Source organism: Bos indicus x Bos taurus, chromosome 10 (genome assembly GCF_003369695.1).
Source record: "Bos indicus x Bos taurus breed Angus x Brahman F1 hybrid chromosome 10, Bos_hybrid_MaternalHap_v2.0, whole genome shotgun sequence".
NCBI classification, from domain to species: domain Eukaryota; kingdom Metazoa; phylum Chordata; class Mammalia; order Artiodactyla; family Bovidae; genus Bos; species Bos indicus x Bos taurus.
The window spans coordinates 10,014,304-10,032,210 of record NC_040085.1 but is presented as its reverse complement, the minus strand read 5'-3'; the positions used below and the strand labels follow the sequence as shown (position 1 = coordinate 10,032,210).

The 17,907-nt window shown below is 45.3% G+C and overlaps 1 protein-coding gene across 7 annotated transcripts in view; it reads right to left on the bottom strand.

Moving 5' to 3' along the window:
- Positions 1-17,907, bottom strand: part of KIF23 (kinesin family member 23) — a 60,081-nt gene that overhangs the window by 39,784 nt on the left and 2,390 nt on the right. For 6 of the 7 annotated variants that reach the window (XM_027553072.1, XM_027553075.1, XM_027553077.1 and 3 more), the window contains exon 1: positions 823-1,028. The exons of the other annotated variant lie outside the window; for it this stretch is intronic. In XM_027553072.1, coding sequence (XP_027408873.1) covers positions 823-1,013 — 191 coding nt within the window. In that variant the 5' untranslated portion in view covers positions 1,014-1,028. Of the gene's footprint in view, positions 1-822; positions 1,029-17,907 lie in introns of those variants that run through there. 7 annotated transcript variants of the gene reach the window in all.

Here is a 17,907-nt window from a genome sequence, read left to right as displayed (position 1 = left end):
CATTGGAGAAGAAAATGGCAACCCACTCCAGTGTTCTTGCCTGGAGAATCCCAGGGACGGGGGAACCTGGTGGGCTGCCGTCTATGGGGTCGCACAGAGTCGGACACGACTGAAGCGACTTAGCAGTAGCAGCAGCAGCTACATCATGATGATGATTATAAAGTTAACCTTCTCTGCACAAGTATTTCGTCACCGAGTAGCGGTCAAGGAATTAGGCTGCGGCGCAAATGTCACCAACTTCGTGAGGAATGTGGGCGTTTGTGGCCGGAGGCGGGGTTGTCTGAGACCAAAGAACAGAGCAAAAGGAACTGGCCTACACCCGAGGGTCGCGGCCCCGAAGCTACCGAATTGGACTAGGAAAGGCAGGCAGTGCGCCCGGATGCCAAGGGCTCTTCAGCGGATGAAACCACCTAACCAACCCCAAACCCAGGACACAACACCAGGCCCACCCGTGAGACGACCCCCGACCCTCACTAATTGGGCAAAATGCAACCCGCGGTTGCGGGCGGCCAGGGAAGGAAAGGGGAATTAGAGAAAGGATTGGAGGCGGCGGTCCCGGCCCAAATCTCCCGCCCCTCCCAACGTGGGGCCGGGCCTTCGCGGCCGAGTGTAGCCAGGGCGGGGACCCAGACGCCCGACTCCGCGAGGCAGGGAGCTAGACGGGGTGGACGAGGACGGGTCTTCACGCCCGTCTCCCCCTGGGCAGTCCTGGTGGGGGGCTTGGTGGTCCCGAGCGGCACAGGGCTTGGAGCCCGCGGCGCGGCCGGGGGCCTGCCGCGGCGGAGGGAGACGCCGGCCCCAGTTTCGTGGCCCAGTACTCACGCTGGCTTCATGGTAGTAAGCTCCGAACTGCCCAGACGCGCGCGCGGGGATGCCGGACTCGGTCGGGGGTTGACGAGAACGGCGGGCCTCAGGGACCGGCCACAGGGACCGCGACTCGGCGGCTCAAGCGCGGCGCTTGAGGAATCTGGGAAACGCCGCTGAGGAGCCAGGTGAGCTCGCGCCCGGCGCATTTCAAACGGGCCAATCAGCGCCCGCCCACGGAAAGGGGCGTGGCCTCAGAAAAGGCGCCTGCTCAGTAGGATGTTGTGCTCGTCTCCTAGGCGACCGACGCAGACAGTGCACAGGCAGCCTGGTGTCTGGGCTCTAGGGCTGGAGTGGGAAGCTAGGATCAGATATTAGGAAATAAACCCCATCCGTATTCTCTGAGGACACTGAGAGTTTCTTTTCCCATATCCCAGTAAGTCCAATGGAAGGGCAAGTCCAGGGTTGATTCAGAGATCAGCAGTGTCGTTCCGACCCAGGAGTGTCCAGTCCTTGGTCTGTACCCTATGCAGAGACAGACTCACTTTCTGGCTCCCAGATCATCACATCACCTTGGCTTTCTTTCTCTCTCTCCTTTGTCCTTCCAGGAATCTCCCTCTCTGGTTTCTCTAGCTCTTCCCGAACCACTCTATTCTAAGATGAACTGATTCTCACTTCGACCTTTGCCCCTAAACCAGTGACTATCAAATACGCACTTACATCTTTGCTCTCATGGAACTGTAGTCCCATTCTCCTCAACTTTCTACAGGAACAGACACCAGTAAGAATAGACATAATATCCTCAACCCATAATATCCCACATAAAGATGGTTCCTGTCTTTGCTGTTACATAGTTACAGTGAATAAACTTGGAAATTCATCATTTTACAGAGAAGTACTGTGTTAAAGACTATACTTGTCTTACATAATGTTTCACAGATATTGCTAAATTGTCCTCCATAAAGGTCCAAATGCACAATCCCACAAGGCATGTATGAGAGGACCTGTTTTTCCACATTTCTCAGACAGCAAAGTGTTACCCAAATTTTATGTGGATGTTGAGCTAGTAGATGAAAAAAAAATCACAAATTTAAATTTTCTTTTATGGTAAATGAGATCGGGTGTCTGTGCCTGTGTTCAACAGCCATTTGTATTTCCTTCTCTAAGAATCGTGTTCATATCCTTTGCCTCCTTGTTCTGTTGGGTTGTTAGTTTTTTGTTGATTTGTAAAAGTGCTTCAAATATTAAGGAAATTAGTCCTCATCCAAAATATGAGTTCAAATTTTTTATAGTTCATAATTTTGCTTATGTTGCTTTGTGACAGCTTAGGGAAAACTCAGCAGTGGCCACAGGACTGGAAAAGGTCAGTTTTCATTCCAATCCCAAAGAAAGGCAATGCCAAAGAATGCTCAAACTACCGCACAATTACACCCATCTCACATACTAGTAAAGTAATGCTCAAAATTCTCCAAGCCAGGCTTCAGCAATATGTGAACCGTAAACTTCCTGATGTTCAAGCTGGTTTTCGAAAAGGCAGAGGAACCAGAGATCAAATTGCCAACATCCGCTGGATCATGGAAAAAGCAAGAGAGTTCCAGAAAAACATCTATTTCTGCTTTCTTGACTATGCCAAAGCCTTTGACGGTGTGGATCACAATAAACTATGGAAAATTCTTCAAGAGATGGGAATACGAGACCACCTGACCTGCCTCTTGAGAAATCTGTATGCAGGTCAGGAAGCAACAGTTAGAACTGGACATGGAACAACAGACTGGTTCCAAATAGGAAAAGGAGTATGTCAAGGCTGTATATTGTCACCCTGCTTATTTAATTTATATGCAGAGAAACGCTGCATATAATCATCATGAGAAACACTGGACTGGAAGAAGCACAAGCTGGAATCAAGATTGCCGGGAGAAATATCAATAACCTCAGATATGCAGATGACACCACCCTTATGGCAGAAAGTGAAGAAGAACTAAAAAGCCTCTTGATGAAAGTGAAAGTGGAGAGTGAAAAAGTTGGCTTAAAACTCAACATTCAGAAAATGAAGATCATGGCATCCGGTCCCATCACTTCATGGGAAATAGATGGGGAAACAGTGGAAACAGTGTCAGACTTTTTTTGAGGGGGCTCCAAAATCACTGCAGATGGTGACTGCAGCCATGAAATTAAAAGACGCTTGCTCCTTGGAAGGAAAGTTATGACCAACCTAGATAGCATATTCAAAAGCAGAGACATTACTTTGCCAACAAAGGTCCGTATAGTCAAGGCTATGGTTTTTTCTGTGGTCATGTATGGATGTGAGAGTTGGACTGTGAAGAAGGCTGAGCGCCAAAGAATTGATGCTTTTGAACTGTGGTGTTGGAGAAGACTCTTGAGAGTCCCTTGGACTGCAAGGAGATCCAACCAGTCCATTCTGAAGGACATCAGCCCTGGGATTTCTTTGGAAGGAATGATGCTGAAGCTGAAACTCCAGTACTTTGGCCACCTCATGGGAAGAGTTGACTCATTGGAAAAGACTCTGATGCTGGGAGGATTGGGGGCAGTAGGAGAAGCAGACGACAGAGGATGAGATGGCTGGATGGCATCACTGACTTGATGGACGTGAGTCTGAGTGAACTCCAGGAGTTGGTGATGGACAGGGAGGCCTGGCATGCTGCGGTTCATGGGGTGGCAAAGAGTCAGACACGACTCAGCGACTGAACTGAACTGAACTAAGGGAAAATTTTAAGGTAGGCATATTTATCAGCCTTCTCTTTTGTGGCTTCTGTTTTGTGTCACACCAGAAAAAAGTCTTTTGTACTCTAACATTAAAGCAATGTTTTTCATCTTATATTTTGCCTATTGCTTTTTTATGTTTAAGTCTTTGAACCATTGAACTTTGTTATCAAGTGTGAGGTTGAGAAGTAAGAAGTGAAGTCGCTCAGTCGTGTCCAACTATTTGCAACTCCACAGACTGTAACCTATCAGGCTCCTCCATCCATGGGATTTTCCAGGCAAGAATACTGGAGTGGGTTGCCATTTCCTTCTCCAGGGGATCTTCCCAACCCAGGGATCGAATCTGGGTCTCCTGCACTGCAGGTAGACTCTACCGTCTGAATCACCAGGGAAGCCTGGTGTGAGGTTGGGATCTTCGTTATTTAGGAATTGGCCTGGGCTGCTGGCCAATTACCTCTTAATTACATTGTAGCCTGGCTTTGGCCTCAGTCTTTCCATTGGAATTTTTCTCACCAAGATCAATGTTTCATTGATGCCAAAACTATTTGACCCTTACCTTACTTGACCTCTTAATGGATTAAAAAATATTTCCTCTCTTCTCATGTCTTTGTTTTTACTCCTAGTTTTCTAGCCCCTCTTTCCCAGCCTCATTTGTGAGTTCTTTTTTCTGCCTTAAATACTGTGGCTTAAGGTTTTCACCTGGTGTTCACTAGCTGTGCCCTCTCTGTAGGCACTCCCAGCCATTCCTGTGGCCTCACATACCACTCATATTTGCTTCTCTGAGTTCCAGAGCCATATGTCCAACAGTCTGCTGAATTCACTTGGGTGCCTCACAGGCACCTCACATTGAACACCATCCTAATCTTTTCTCCTGAACCTGTTCTCCCTCAAGCATCACCATCTATCCACCCACCCAAGTGCAAGGTACCACCTTTGACTTTTGCCTCTCCTTCTATTCCAACAATCAGTCACCAAATCTTGAAATTTCTATCAACTAAATAGCTTTTAAAACCCTCCTCTCCATCCCCTCGACCACTACCATCTCTTGTCTGGATGACTGAAACAGTATCCTAACAGGCTTCCCTGCTGCCATCTTTCAAACTTGGTTCCATTTTGCAGCCAGCTCACCACTAATCACAGATCTGATCATGGCATTTCCCTATTTGTAATACTACAGTAGTTCCCACTGCTGGACACCCTCAACAGGCCAGGCCCTGGGGTTCTTCCTCTCCAAGCTCATCACCTATCATTTCCCCTTGCTTCCCTCCAGCCATGATGCCTGAATACACTGGGCTCACACAGCTTTCCCTCTGCTGTCAAGCTCTCCTCCCTCCCTTCCTCTGACAATGCCTCCTTACCCTCAGTTCTCAGCAGATCTTCTGCCCACGACCCTGCTCTGGATGCTGAATCCCTGCTCTCTATCCATAGTCCTCTGCACACTACCTCCAAGACATTCCCTCTGATTTGCTTCAGAGCTCGCATTCCAATTTGTGATTGCTACTCCCTCAGTGGTAAAGAATCCACCTGCAATTGCAAGAGATGCAGGTTCAATCCCTGGGTGGGGAAGATCCCCCAGAGGAGGAAATGGCAACCCACTCCAGTATCCTTGCCTGGAGAATCCCATGGACAGAGGAGCCTGGGGGACTGCAGTCCATAGGGTCGCAAAGAGACACAACTGAGCAACTACACCACCACCACCAGCTTATCCCCACATCCTGACTAGATGACACAATCATGTCCCCCATGCCCAGCAATGAAGATGCTCCATATGTGTTTGAAGGAATGAATGAGCCCATCCTTTCACAGAACATCCCATGGAAGACCCAATTATAATTTAAAACCCCTAGCTTTTCTTCTGGAGGAGGAAATGGCAACCCACTCCAGTGTTCTTGCCTGGAGAATCCCAGGGATGGGGGAGCCTGGTGGGCTGCCGTCTGTGGGGTCGCACAGAGTCGGACACGACTGAAGCGACTTAGCAGCAGTAGCAGCAGCTTTTCTTCAGGCCAGTTTCTTCTTTCTCACTCATTTATATTCTTATCAAATTCATTGACAATGCTTTAATGCCAATTCATTATATTATTTTTCTGTTCAAAAATGGTCAGGCACTCCCCATAGCTGGTTAAAAATTTGCATTTCCCCCTAGAATTAGAGCGCCAAGCAGGGGCGGAGTTAGGGACAGGCAGATAGAAGGAGGCTAGAGGCTAGAACTGGGAGGCTTTTTTAAAGATCAGGTTTGAGCTTCCCTCAGAAGAAATGGAGTAGCCATCATGGTCAACAAAAGAGTCTGAAATGCAGTACTTGGATGCAATCTCAAAAATGACAGAATGATCTCTGTTCATTTCCAAGGCAAACCATTCAATATCACAATAATCTAAGTCTATGCCCCAACCAGTAACGCTAAAGAAGCTGAAGTTGAACAGTTCTGTGAAGACCTACAAGACCTTCTAGAACTAACACCCAAAAAAGATGTCCTTTTCATTATAGGGGACTGGAATGCAAAAGTAGGAAGCCAAGAAACACCTGGAGTAACAGGTAAATTTGGCCTTGGAATACGGAATGAAGCAGGGCAAAGACTAATAGAGTTTTGCCAAGAAAATGCACTGGTCATAGCAAACATCCTCTTGTGTCCTACACATGGACATCACCAGATGGTCAACACTGAAATCAGATTGATTATATTCTTTGCAGCCAAAGATGGAGAAGCTCTATACAGTCAACAAAAACAAGACCAGGAGCTGACTGTGGCTCAGATCATGAACTCCTTATTGCCAAATTCAGACTGAAATTGAAGAAAGTAGGGAAAACCACTAGACCATTCAGGTATGACCTAAATCAAATCCCTTATGATTATACAGTGGAAGTGAGAAATAGATTTAGGGGCCTAGATCTGATAGATAGAGTGCCTGATGAACTATGGACTGAGGTTCTTGACATTGTACAGGACACAGGGATCAAGACCATCCCCATGGAAAAAAAATGCAAAAAAGCAAAATGGCTGTCTGGGGAGGCCTTACAAATAGCTGTGAAAATAAGAGAAGTGAAAAGCAAAGGAGAAAAGGAAAGATATAAGCATCTGAATGCAGAGTTCCAAAGAATAGCAAGAAGAGATAAGAAAGCCTTCCTCAGCGATCAATGCAAAGAAATACAGGAAAACAACAGAATGGGAAAGACTACAGATCTCTTCAAGAAAATGAGAGATACCAAGGGAACATTTCATGCAAAGATGGGCTCGATAAAGGACAGAAATGGTATGGACTAACAGAAGCAGAAGATATTAAGAAGAGGTGGCAAGAGTACATAGAAGAACTGTACAAAAAAGATCTTCATGACCCAGATAATCACGATGGTGTGATCACTGACCTAGAGCCAGACATCCTGGAATGTGAAGTCAAGTGGGCCTTAGAAAGCATCACTATGAACAAAGCTAATGGAGGTGATGGAGATCAAGTTGAGCTATTTCAAATCCTAAAAGATGATGCTGTGAAAGTGCTGCACTCAATATGCCAGCAAATTTGGACAACTCAGCAGTGGCCACAGGACTGGAAAAGGTCAGTTTTCATTCCAATCCCAAAGAAAGGCAATGCCAAAGAATGCTCAAACTACCACACAATTACACTCATCTCACACGCTAGTAAAAGTAATGCTCAAAATTCTCCAAGCCAGGCTTCTGCAATACGTGAACTGTGAACTTCCAGATGTTCAAGCTGGTTTTCGAAAAGGCAGAGGAACCAGAGATCAAATTGCCAACATCCACTGGATCATGGAAAAAGCAAGAGAGTTCCAGAAAAACATCTATTTCTGCTTTCTTGACTATGCCAAAGCCTTTGACTGTGTGGATCACAATAAACTATGGAAAATTCTTCAAGAGATGGGAATACGAGACCACCTGACCTGCCTCTTGAGAAATCTGTATGCAGGTCAGGAAGCAACAGTTAGAACTGGACATGGAACAACAGACTGGATCCAAATAGGAAAAGGAGTACGTCAAGGCTGTATATTGTCACCCTGCTTATTTAACTTATATGCAGAGTACATCATGAGAAACGCTGGGCTGGAAGAAGCACAAGCTGGAATCAAGATTGCCAGGAGAAATATCAATAACCTCAGATATGCAGATGACACCACCCTTATGGCAGAAAGTGAAGAGGAACTAAAAAGCCTCTTGATGAAGGTGAAAGTGGAGAGTGAAAAAGTTGGCTTAAAGCTCAACATTCAGAAAACAAAGATCATGGCATCTGGTCCCGTCACTTCATGGGAAATAGATGGGGAAACAGTGTCAGACTTTAGTTTTGGGGGCTCCAAAATCACTGCAGATGGTGACTGCAGCCATGAAATTAAAAGATGCTTACTCCTTGGAAGGAAAGTTATGACCAACCTAGATAGCATATTGAAAAGCAGAGACATTACTTTGCCAACAAAGGTCCATATGGTCAAGGCTATGGTTTTTCCTGTGGTCATGTATGGATGTGAGAGTTGGACTGTGAAGAAGGCTGAGTGCCGAAGGATTGATACTTTTGAACTGTGGTGTTGGAGAAGACTCTTGAGAGTCCCTTGGACTGCAAGGAGATCCAACCAGTCCATTCTGAAGGAGATCAGCCCTGGGTGTTCTTTGGAAGGAATGATGCTGAAGCTGAAACTCCAGTACTTTGGCCACCTCATGCGAAGAGCTGACTCTTTGGAAAAGACTCTGATGCTGGGATGGATTGGGGGCAGTAGGAGAAGGGGACGACAGAGGATGAGATGGATGGATGGCATCACTAACTCGATGGATGTGAGTCTGGGTGAACTCTGGGAGTTGGTGATGGACAGGGAGGCCTGGCATGCTGCGGTTCATGGGGTCGCAAAGAGTCAGACACGACTGAGCGACTGAACTGAACTGAACAGTGGCTCAGTGGTAAAGAATCCTCCTGGCATTGCAGGAGACACGGTTTTGATCCCCAATCTGGGAAGATCCCACATGCTGCAGAGCAACTAAGCCCTTGCAACAACTATTGAGTGTGTGCTTTAGAGCTCGGGAACTGTAACTACTGAGCCCACGTGCTGCTACTACGGAAGCCCACACGTCCTGGAGGCTGTGCTCACCAACAAGAGAAGCCACTACAAGGAGAAGCCCATGCACCACAACTAGAGATAGCCCAAGCATGGCAACGAAGAGCCAGCACAGTCAAAAATAAAGATAAATAAATAAAAATGTAGAAGATCAGGTTTATTGCAGTATACTTTCCCTATAATAAAAGTCACCTTTTTATTTGTACCATCTAAATATTTGACAAACATACACCATCCTCTAATGACTGGCACAGTCCAATGTATAATATTCCCATCACACCAAAAATTCCTTGTGCTGCCCCTTTGCAGTCACCTTTCCCTATGCTCAGCCCTTGGCAACCACTTTTCTGATTTCTTTCCTTAGATCTGTCTTTTCCTGAATGTCTCTTCTTTTTTTTGTGTGTGTGTGTAATAAAGTTTTATTAAAGTGTTAAGGAGATAGAGAAAGCTTCTGACATAGGCATCAGAAGGGGGCAGAAAGAGTACCCCTGAATGTCTCTTCTTTAACTCAGCATAACCTTTTTGAGATTCATCCATGTGTTGCATCTATCACGAATATTTTCCCTTTTTATTGCTGATGAGTATTCCATTGTATGACAATCTACCCATTCACTGGCTGATGAACATTTAAGCTGTTTTCACTTTTTGAAACTGGCATAATTATTTGTGTAAAGTGATTTATGTAGACATAGATATTTTCACTTCTCTTGGGTGGGATTGCTGGTCCACTTGATAGGAAACTGCCAAACCGGACTGGGAGGGTTTTATGTAAATCACTGAAAAGGGGTTGATACTATAGACATTTGAAACCATAATTAATCCAAGCTCCTAGCTAAACAAGTCCAGCTGTGGGAACCTACTAACCAGTTGCTGCTGCTGCTGCTGCTGCTGCTGCTAAGTCGCTTCAGTTGTGTCCAACCCTGTGCGACCCCATAGACAGCAGCCTACCAGGCTCCCCTGTCCCTGGGATTCTCCAGGCAACAACACTGGAGTGGGTTGCCATTTCCTTCTCCAATGCATGAAAGTGAAAAGTGAAAGTGAAGTCACTCAGTCGTGTCCGACTCTTAGTGACCCCATGGACGGCAGGCTCCTCTGTCCATGGGATTTTCCAGGCAAGAGTACTGGAGTGGGGTGCCATTGCCTTCTCCGTACTAACCAGTAAGCACCAGAAAATACCAAAGCCTGGAGTGTTTGATGAAAGGTGGTAAGGTGGAGACCAGGTCCCCTGAGCACCCAACACACAGCACACCCAAGGGTTCAGTGGCCTTGGCAACATAATCTCACATTCCCAGGCCATCTGTAAAATGAATGAGTGGGATGTTAATGTCTTACCTACTCAAAAAACAATAAAATCAACAAACTTGGGGGAAGGTGTAACATTGATACAAAAAACACAGATGATCTGAGCAGAACCACATTTCAAATGAATAACATACTCACACAGAAAGGGAGCTATCACTTACCCAAGTTGGACTATTTAGACTACAGTATATGCCCTCAGGCTCAAGGCAAAAAGAACTTGAAACACTGAATTCTAATTAGTTGGCCTTTTTGAAGATGTGGATTAGCAGTTCTGAAACATTAAATACATTGCAGATAAAGGGAGCCAAGTTTCTCACTGTTAGAGAGTAATATAAACACCAAAAGGGAGCAAGTGAAAAGTACCTAGGAATTCTTTTTACTATTTGGCAACATGTTTCTTAAGTATGAAATTATGTCCAAAAGAGGGAGGGATAGTTGGACTATATCAGTGCTTCTTAAACTCTCTTATAGTATTAAAAATCACTGGAGTTTTTGATAAAAACTTCAAAACTCCAGAACCATGCTCACATCCAGCATGCACTCTGGGTCTTCCGCATCTGTGCATCTGGGCTCTGGAAATGTGCATTTTACATCATCAAACATATTTTTTTAAGGCTGGGTTAAATTATCTTTGAGGTTAGTGGTTCCATACTCTGGAGGAGGCAAAATGTAAAGCGAGATTTAGAAACCTGTTTCTTGACATGGAGAGAATGAGTGTGACAACTATTTGTTGAAGAACATTTATTATAGAGTTAAAGAATTTGTACAAATACCAAGGGGCCATTGAAAAGTCCCTTCGGCAATCTCCCAGGAGGAATGTTGAGGAGAAATTTCAGAATTCAAGTCAAATCTTGCCAGTGTCTTCTGGGGTTATCTCAGGAATGAATGGCCTGATTTCTATTCTGCCAAAAAGACAAACACCTTCTGGCCTTAGGGCCTTTGCACTTATAGCTCTCTGGACTTGAAATCCTTTCCCCCACCTGCTGCCAAAGTCAGCATCTTATAACCCATCAAAGAAGTGAAGTGTTAGTCACTAAGTCATGTCCTACTCTTGCCATCCCATGGACTGTAGCCCGCCAGGCTGCTCTGACCATGGCTTTCACAGGCAGGAACACTGGAGGGGGTTGCCATTCCCTTCTCCAGGGGATCTTCCTGACCAGGGATCAAACTCTGGTCTCCTGCATTGTAGATAGATTCTATACCATCTGAGCTACCAGGTAAGGCCTTAGTCCATTAAACTCAGTTCAGTTGCTCAGTCTTCAGTCCAACTCTTTGCAATCCCATGGACTGCAACATGCCAGGCCTCCATGTCATCACCAACTCTTGGACCTTGCTCAAACTCATGTGCATTGAGTTGGTGATGCCATCCAACCATCCTGTCCTCTGTCATCTCCGTCTCCTCCTGCCTTCAATCTTTCCCAGCATCAGGGTCTTTTCCAATGAGTCAATTCTTCCCATCAAGTGGCCAAAGTATTGAAGCCTCAGCTTCAGCATCCAGTCCTTCCAGTGAGTATTCAGGACAGATTTCCTTTAGGATTGACTGGTTTGATCTCCTTGCAGTCCAAGGGACTCCCAAGAGTCTTCTCCAATACCACAGTTCAAAAGCATCAATCCTTCAGTGTTCAGCTTTCTTTGAGATCCAACTCTCACATCCATATATGACTACTGAAAAAACCATAGCTTTGGCTATATGGATCTATGTCAGCAAAGTTATTTTTAATATGCTGTCTAGGTTTGTCACAGCTTTTCTTCCAAGGGGCAGGCACCTTTTAATTTCATGGCTGCAACGCCATCTGCAGTGAATTTAGAGCCCAAGAAAATAAAGTCTGTCACTGTTTCCATTGTTTCACCATCTACTTGCCGTGAGGTGATGGGACCGGATGCCATGATCTTAGTTTTTTGACTGTTGAGTTTTAAGCCAGCTTTTTCACTCTCCTCTTTCACTTTCATCAAGAGGCTCTTTAGTTCCTCTTTGCTTTCTGCCATAAGGGGTTCTCACCTGCATAGCTGAGGTTATTGATATTTCTCCCTGCAATCTTGATTCCAGCTTGTGCTTCATCCAGTCTGGCATTCACATGATGTACTCAGCATATAAGTTAAATAAGCAAGGTGACAATATACAGCCTTGACATACTCCTTTCCCAATTTGGAACCAGTCCAGTGTTAGGACTTCCAGGACTTCCCTGTAGCTCAGACAGTAAAGAATCTGCCTGCAACACAGAAGTTGGAGAAGGAACAGGCAACCCACTCCAGTGTTCTTGCCTGGAGAATCCCAGGAACAGGGGAGCCTGGTGGGCTGCCATCTATGGGGCCGCACAGAGTCAGAGACGACTGAAGCGACTTAGCAGCAGCAACACAGAAGACCTGGGTTCAATCCCTGGGTTGGAAAGATCCTCTGGAGAAGGAAATGGTGACCCACTCCAGTATTCTTGCCTGGAGAATCCCAGGGACAGAGGAGCCGTGTGGTCTACAGTCTATGGGGTTGCAAAGAGTCAGACACAACTGAGCAACTAACACCGGTGTTCCATGTCCGGTTCTAACTGTTGCTTCTTTTTTTTTTTTTTCTGGCGGCGCGGGAGATGGCGCTCCGGGCCTCCTTGGAGATGTTGACACCGTCCGGGAGCGCCTCCTTGATGATTCTGGTGATGACGGCATTGGGCAGGTTTAAGTCCTCGGGCCTCTCCGCCATGGTCGCAGCCAGGGACCGTGCCTGCGACCTCCGCTTCTGGCCGCCATGGCATCTGGACTTCCCGCGTCGCCAAGGTCTGCTAACTGTTGCTTCTTGACCTGCATACAGATTTCTCAGTAGGCAGGTAAGGTGGTCTGCTATTCCCAACTCTTGAAGAATTTTCCACAGTGTTTTGTGACCCACATAGTCAAAGGCTTTAGCACAGTCAACGAAGCAGATGTTTTTCTGGAATTCTCTTGCTTTTTCTATGATCCAACGGATGTTGGCAATTTGATCTCTGGTTCCCCTGCCTTTTCTAAATCCAGCTTGAACATCTGGAAGTTCTCAGTTCACAGACTGTTGAAGCCTAGCTTGGAAATCTTTGAGAATTACTTTGCTAGCATGTGAGACAACTGCAACTGTGCAGTAGCTTGGACATTCTTTGGCATTGCCTTTCTTTGGGATTGGAATTAAAGCTGACCGTTTCCAGTTCCGTGGCCACTGCTTAGTTTTCCAAATTTGCTGGCATACTGAGTGCAGCACTTTCACAGCATGATCTTTTAGGATTTGAAATAGCTCAGCTGGAATTACATCACCGCCACTAGCTTTGTTCCTAGTGATGCTTCAAAAGGCCCACTTGACTTCACACTCCAGGATGTGTGGTTCTAGGTGAGTGATCCTGGTTATCTGGGTCATTAAGATCTTTTTTGTATAGTTCTTCTGTGTATTCTTGCCACCTTTTCTTAATATCTTGTGCTTCTGCGCTTTGCTGGAGCAGCCGTGAAGAGAGACCCCACATTGAAAGTAAGAGAAACCCAAGTAAGAGGGAGGCACTGAGAGATGGCATCAGAGGGCAGACAGATGGAAACCAAATCACAGACCACAGGCCAATCTGATCACTGGACTACAGCCTGGTCTAACTCAATGAAACCAAGCCATGCCGTGTGGGGCCACCCAAGACAGACAGGTCATGCTAGAGAGGTCTGACAGAATGTGGTCCACTGGAGAAGGGAATGGCAAACCGCTTCAGTATTCTTGCCTTGAGAACCGCATGAACAGTATGAAAAGGCAAAAAGAGAGGACACTGAAAGATGAACTCCCCAAGTCGGTAGGTGCCCAATATGCTACTGGAGATGAGTGGAGAAGTAACTCCAGAAAGACGGAAGGGATGGAACCAAAGCAAAAACAACATCCAGCTGTGGATGGGACTGGTGATAGAAGCAGGGTCCAATGCTGTAAAGAGCAAGATTGCATAGGAACCTGGAATGTTAAGTCCATGAATCAAGGCAAATTGGAAGTGGTCAAACAGGAGATGACAAGAGTGAACATCGACATTCTAGGAATCAGTGAACTAAGATGGACTGAAATGGGTGAATTTAACTCAGATGACCATTATATCTACTACTGTGGGCAGGAATCCCTTAGAAGAAATAGAGTAGCCATCATGGTCAATGAAAGAGTCCAAAATGCAGTACTTGAATGCAATCTCAAAAATGACACAATGATCTCTGTACGTTTCCAAGGCAAACCATTCAATATCACGGTAATCCAAGTCTATGCCCCAACCAGTAACACTGACGAAGCTGAAGTTGAACAGTTCTGTGAAGACCTACAAGACCTTCTAGAACTAACACCCAAAAAAGATGTCCTTTTCATTATAGGGGACTGGAATGCAAAAGTAGGAAGTCAAGAAACACCTGGAGTAACAGGCAAATTTGGCCTTGGATTACAGAATGAAGCAGGGCAAAGGCTAATAGAGTTGTGCCAAGAGAACGCACTGGTTATAGCAAACACCCTCTTCCAACTACACAAGAGAAGACTCTACACATGGACATCACCAGATGGTCAACATTGAAATAAGATTGATTATATTCTTTGCAGCCAAAGATGGAGAAGCTCTATACAGTCAGCAAAAGCAAGACTGGGAGCTGACTGTGGCTCAGATCATGAACTCCTTATTGCCAAATTCAGACTGAAATTGAAGTGGAGAAAACCACTAGACCATTCAGGTATGACCTAAATCAAATCCCTTATGACTATACAGTGGAAGTGAGAAATAGATTTAAGGGATTAGATCTGATAGACAGAGTGCCTGATGAACTATGGATGGAGGTTCATGACATTGTACAGGAGCCAGAAATCAAGACCATCCCCAAGAAAAAGAAATACAAAAAAGCAAAATGGCGGTCTGAGGAGGCCTTACCAATAGCTGTGAAAATAAGCGAAGCAAAAAGCAAAGGAGAAAAGGAAAAATATAAGCATCTGAATGCAGAGTTCCAAAGAATAGCAAGGAGAGATAAGAAAGCCTTCCTCAGGGATCAATGCAAAGAAATAGAGGAAAACAATAGAATGGGAAAGACTACAGATCTCTTCAAGAAAATTAGAGACACCAAGGGAACATTTCGTGCAAAGATGGGCACAATAAAGGACAGAAATGGTATGGACCTAACAGAAGCAGAAGATATTAAGAAGAGGTGGCAAGAATACACAGAAGAACTGTACAAAAAAGATCTTCATGACCCAGATAATCACGATGGTGTGATCACTGACCTAGAGCCAGACATCCTGGAATGTGAAGTCAAGTGAGCCTTAGGAAGCATCACTATGAACAAAGCTAGTGGAGGTGATGGGATACCAGTTGAGCTGTTTCGAATCCTGAAAAATGACACTGTGAAAGTGCTGTACTCAATATGCCAGCAAATTTGGACAATGCAGCAGTGGCCACAGGACGGGAAAAGGTCAGTTTTCATTCCAATCCCAAAGAAAGGCAGTGCCAAAGAATGGTCAAACTATTGCACAATTGCACTCATCTCAAACGCTAGTAAAAGTAATGCTTAAAATTCTCCAATCCAGGCTTCAGCAATACGTGAACCATGAACTTCCTGATGTTCAAGCTGGTTTTAGAAAAGGCAGAGGAACCAGAGATCAAATTGCCAACATCTGCTGGATCATGGAAAAAGCAAGAGAGTTCCAGAAAAACATCTATTTCTGCTTTCTTGACTATGCCAAAGCCTTTGACTGTGTGGTTCACAATAAACTTTGTGAAAGAGAAAATTCTGAAAGAGATGGGAATACCAGACTACCTAACCTGCCTCTTAAGAAATCTGTACGCAGGTCGGGAAGCAACAGTTAGAACTGGACATGGAACAACAGACTGGTTCCAAACAGGAAAAGGAGTATGTCAAGGCTGTATATTGTCACCCTGCTTATTTAATTTATATGCAGAGGACATCATGAGAAACGCTGGGCTGGAAGAAGCACATGCTGAAATCAAGGTTGCCGGGAGAAATATCAATAACCTCAGATATGCAGATAACACCACCCTTATGGCAGAAAGTGAAGAAGAACAAAAGAGCATCTTGATGAAAGTGAAAGAGGAGAGTGAAAAAGTTGGCTTAAAGCTCAACATTCAGAAAATGAAGATTATGGCATCCTGTCCCATCACTTCATGGCAAATAGATGGGGTAACAGGGGAAACAGTGGCTGACTATTTTTGGGGGCTCCAAAATCACTGTAGATAGTGATTGCAGCCATGAAATTAAAAGACGCTTACTCCTTGGAAGGAAAGTTATGACCAACCTAGATAGCATATTGAAAAGCAGAGACATTACTTTGCCAACAAAGGTCCATCTAGTCAAGGCTATGGTTTTTCCAGTAGTCATGTATGGATGTGAGAGTTGGACTATAAAGAAAGCTGAGCACTGAAGAATTGATGCTTTTGAACTGTGGTGTTGAAGAAGACTCTTGAGACTCCCTTGGACTGCAAGGAGATCCAACCAGTCCATCCTAAAGGAGATCAGTCCTGGGTATTCATTGGAAGGACTGATCTTGAAGCTGAACCTCCAATACTTTGGCCACCTGATATGAAGAGCTGATTCATTTGAAAAGACCCTGATGTTGGGAAAGATTGAAGGCAGGAGGAGAAGGGGATGACAGAGGATGAGATGGCTGGATGGCATCACCGACTCGATGGATATGGATTTGGGTGAACTCAGGTAGTTGGTGATAGATGATAGACAGGGAGGCCTGACCTGCCACAGTTCATGGGGTCGCAAAGAGTTGGACACAACTGAGTGACTGAACTGAACTGTGGTTCTATTAGGTCCATACTGTTTCTATACTTTATTGTGCCCATCTTTGCATGAAATATTCCTTTAGTATCTCCAATTTTCTCAAAGAGATCACTAGTCTTTCACATTCTATTGTTTTCTCTATTTCTTTGATCATTTAGGAAGCCTTTCGTATCTCTCTTTGGTATTCTTTGGAACTCTGCATTCAGATGGATATATCTTTCCCTTTCTCCTTTACCTTTCATTTCTCTTTTCTCAGTGATTTGTAAGGGCTCCTCAAACAACCATTGTGCCTGTTTGCGTTTCTTCTTCTTGAGGACGGTTTCACTGCCTCCTCTACAGTGTTAGGAACCTCCATCCATAGTTCTTCAGGCACTCTATCAGATCTAATCCCTTGAATCTATTTGTCTCTTACACCATATAATCAGAAAGGATTTGATTTAGGTCATACCTGAATGGTCTAGTGCTCCATTAAGTTTCTCCTCAAATGTCGGGTTATCAGAGTGGCTATCCAGTCTCAGCTGCCTCACCCCACCCCTTCCTATTCCCTCACCAGGCTTCTTTTTTTTTTTTGGCCACACCAAGTGGGAGCAGGATCTTAGTTCCCTGGACCAGGGATCAAACTCCTGCAGTGGAAGTTCAGTTCAGTCACTCAGTCGTGTCCAACTCTTTGCAACCCCATGAACTGCAGCACGCCAGGCCTCCCTGTCTATCACCAACTTCTGGAGTCTACCCAAACTCATGTCCATTGAGTCAGTGATGCCATCCAACCATCTCATCCTCTGTCGTCCCCTTCTCCTCCTGCCCTCAATCTTTCCCAGCATCAGGGTCTTTTCAAATGAGTCAATTCTTCGCATCAGGTGGCCAAAGTATTGGAGTTTCAGCTTCAATATCAGTACTTCCAATGAACACCCAGGACTGATTTTTAGGATGGACTGGTTGGATCTCCTTGCAGTTCACGGGACTCTCAAGTGGAAGCATGGAGTCTAAATCATTGGACCACCAGGGAAGTCCCCAGGCTTATTTTCCTGATGTGCTGTGCTTAGTCACTCAGTCGACTCTTCGCAACCCCATGGACTGTATCCCCACAGGCTTCTCTGTACATGGGGATTCACAGGCAACAATGTTGGAGTGGGTTGCCATGTCCTCCTCCAGGGATCTTCCCAACCCAGGGATCGAACCCAGGTCTCCCACACTGGATGCGGATTCTTTACCATCTAAGCCACCAGCACTTACCATTATCTGAATTTATCTGTATCTCCTGTCCTACTGGCTGACCAGTGTATCTTTTCC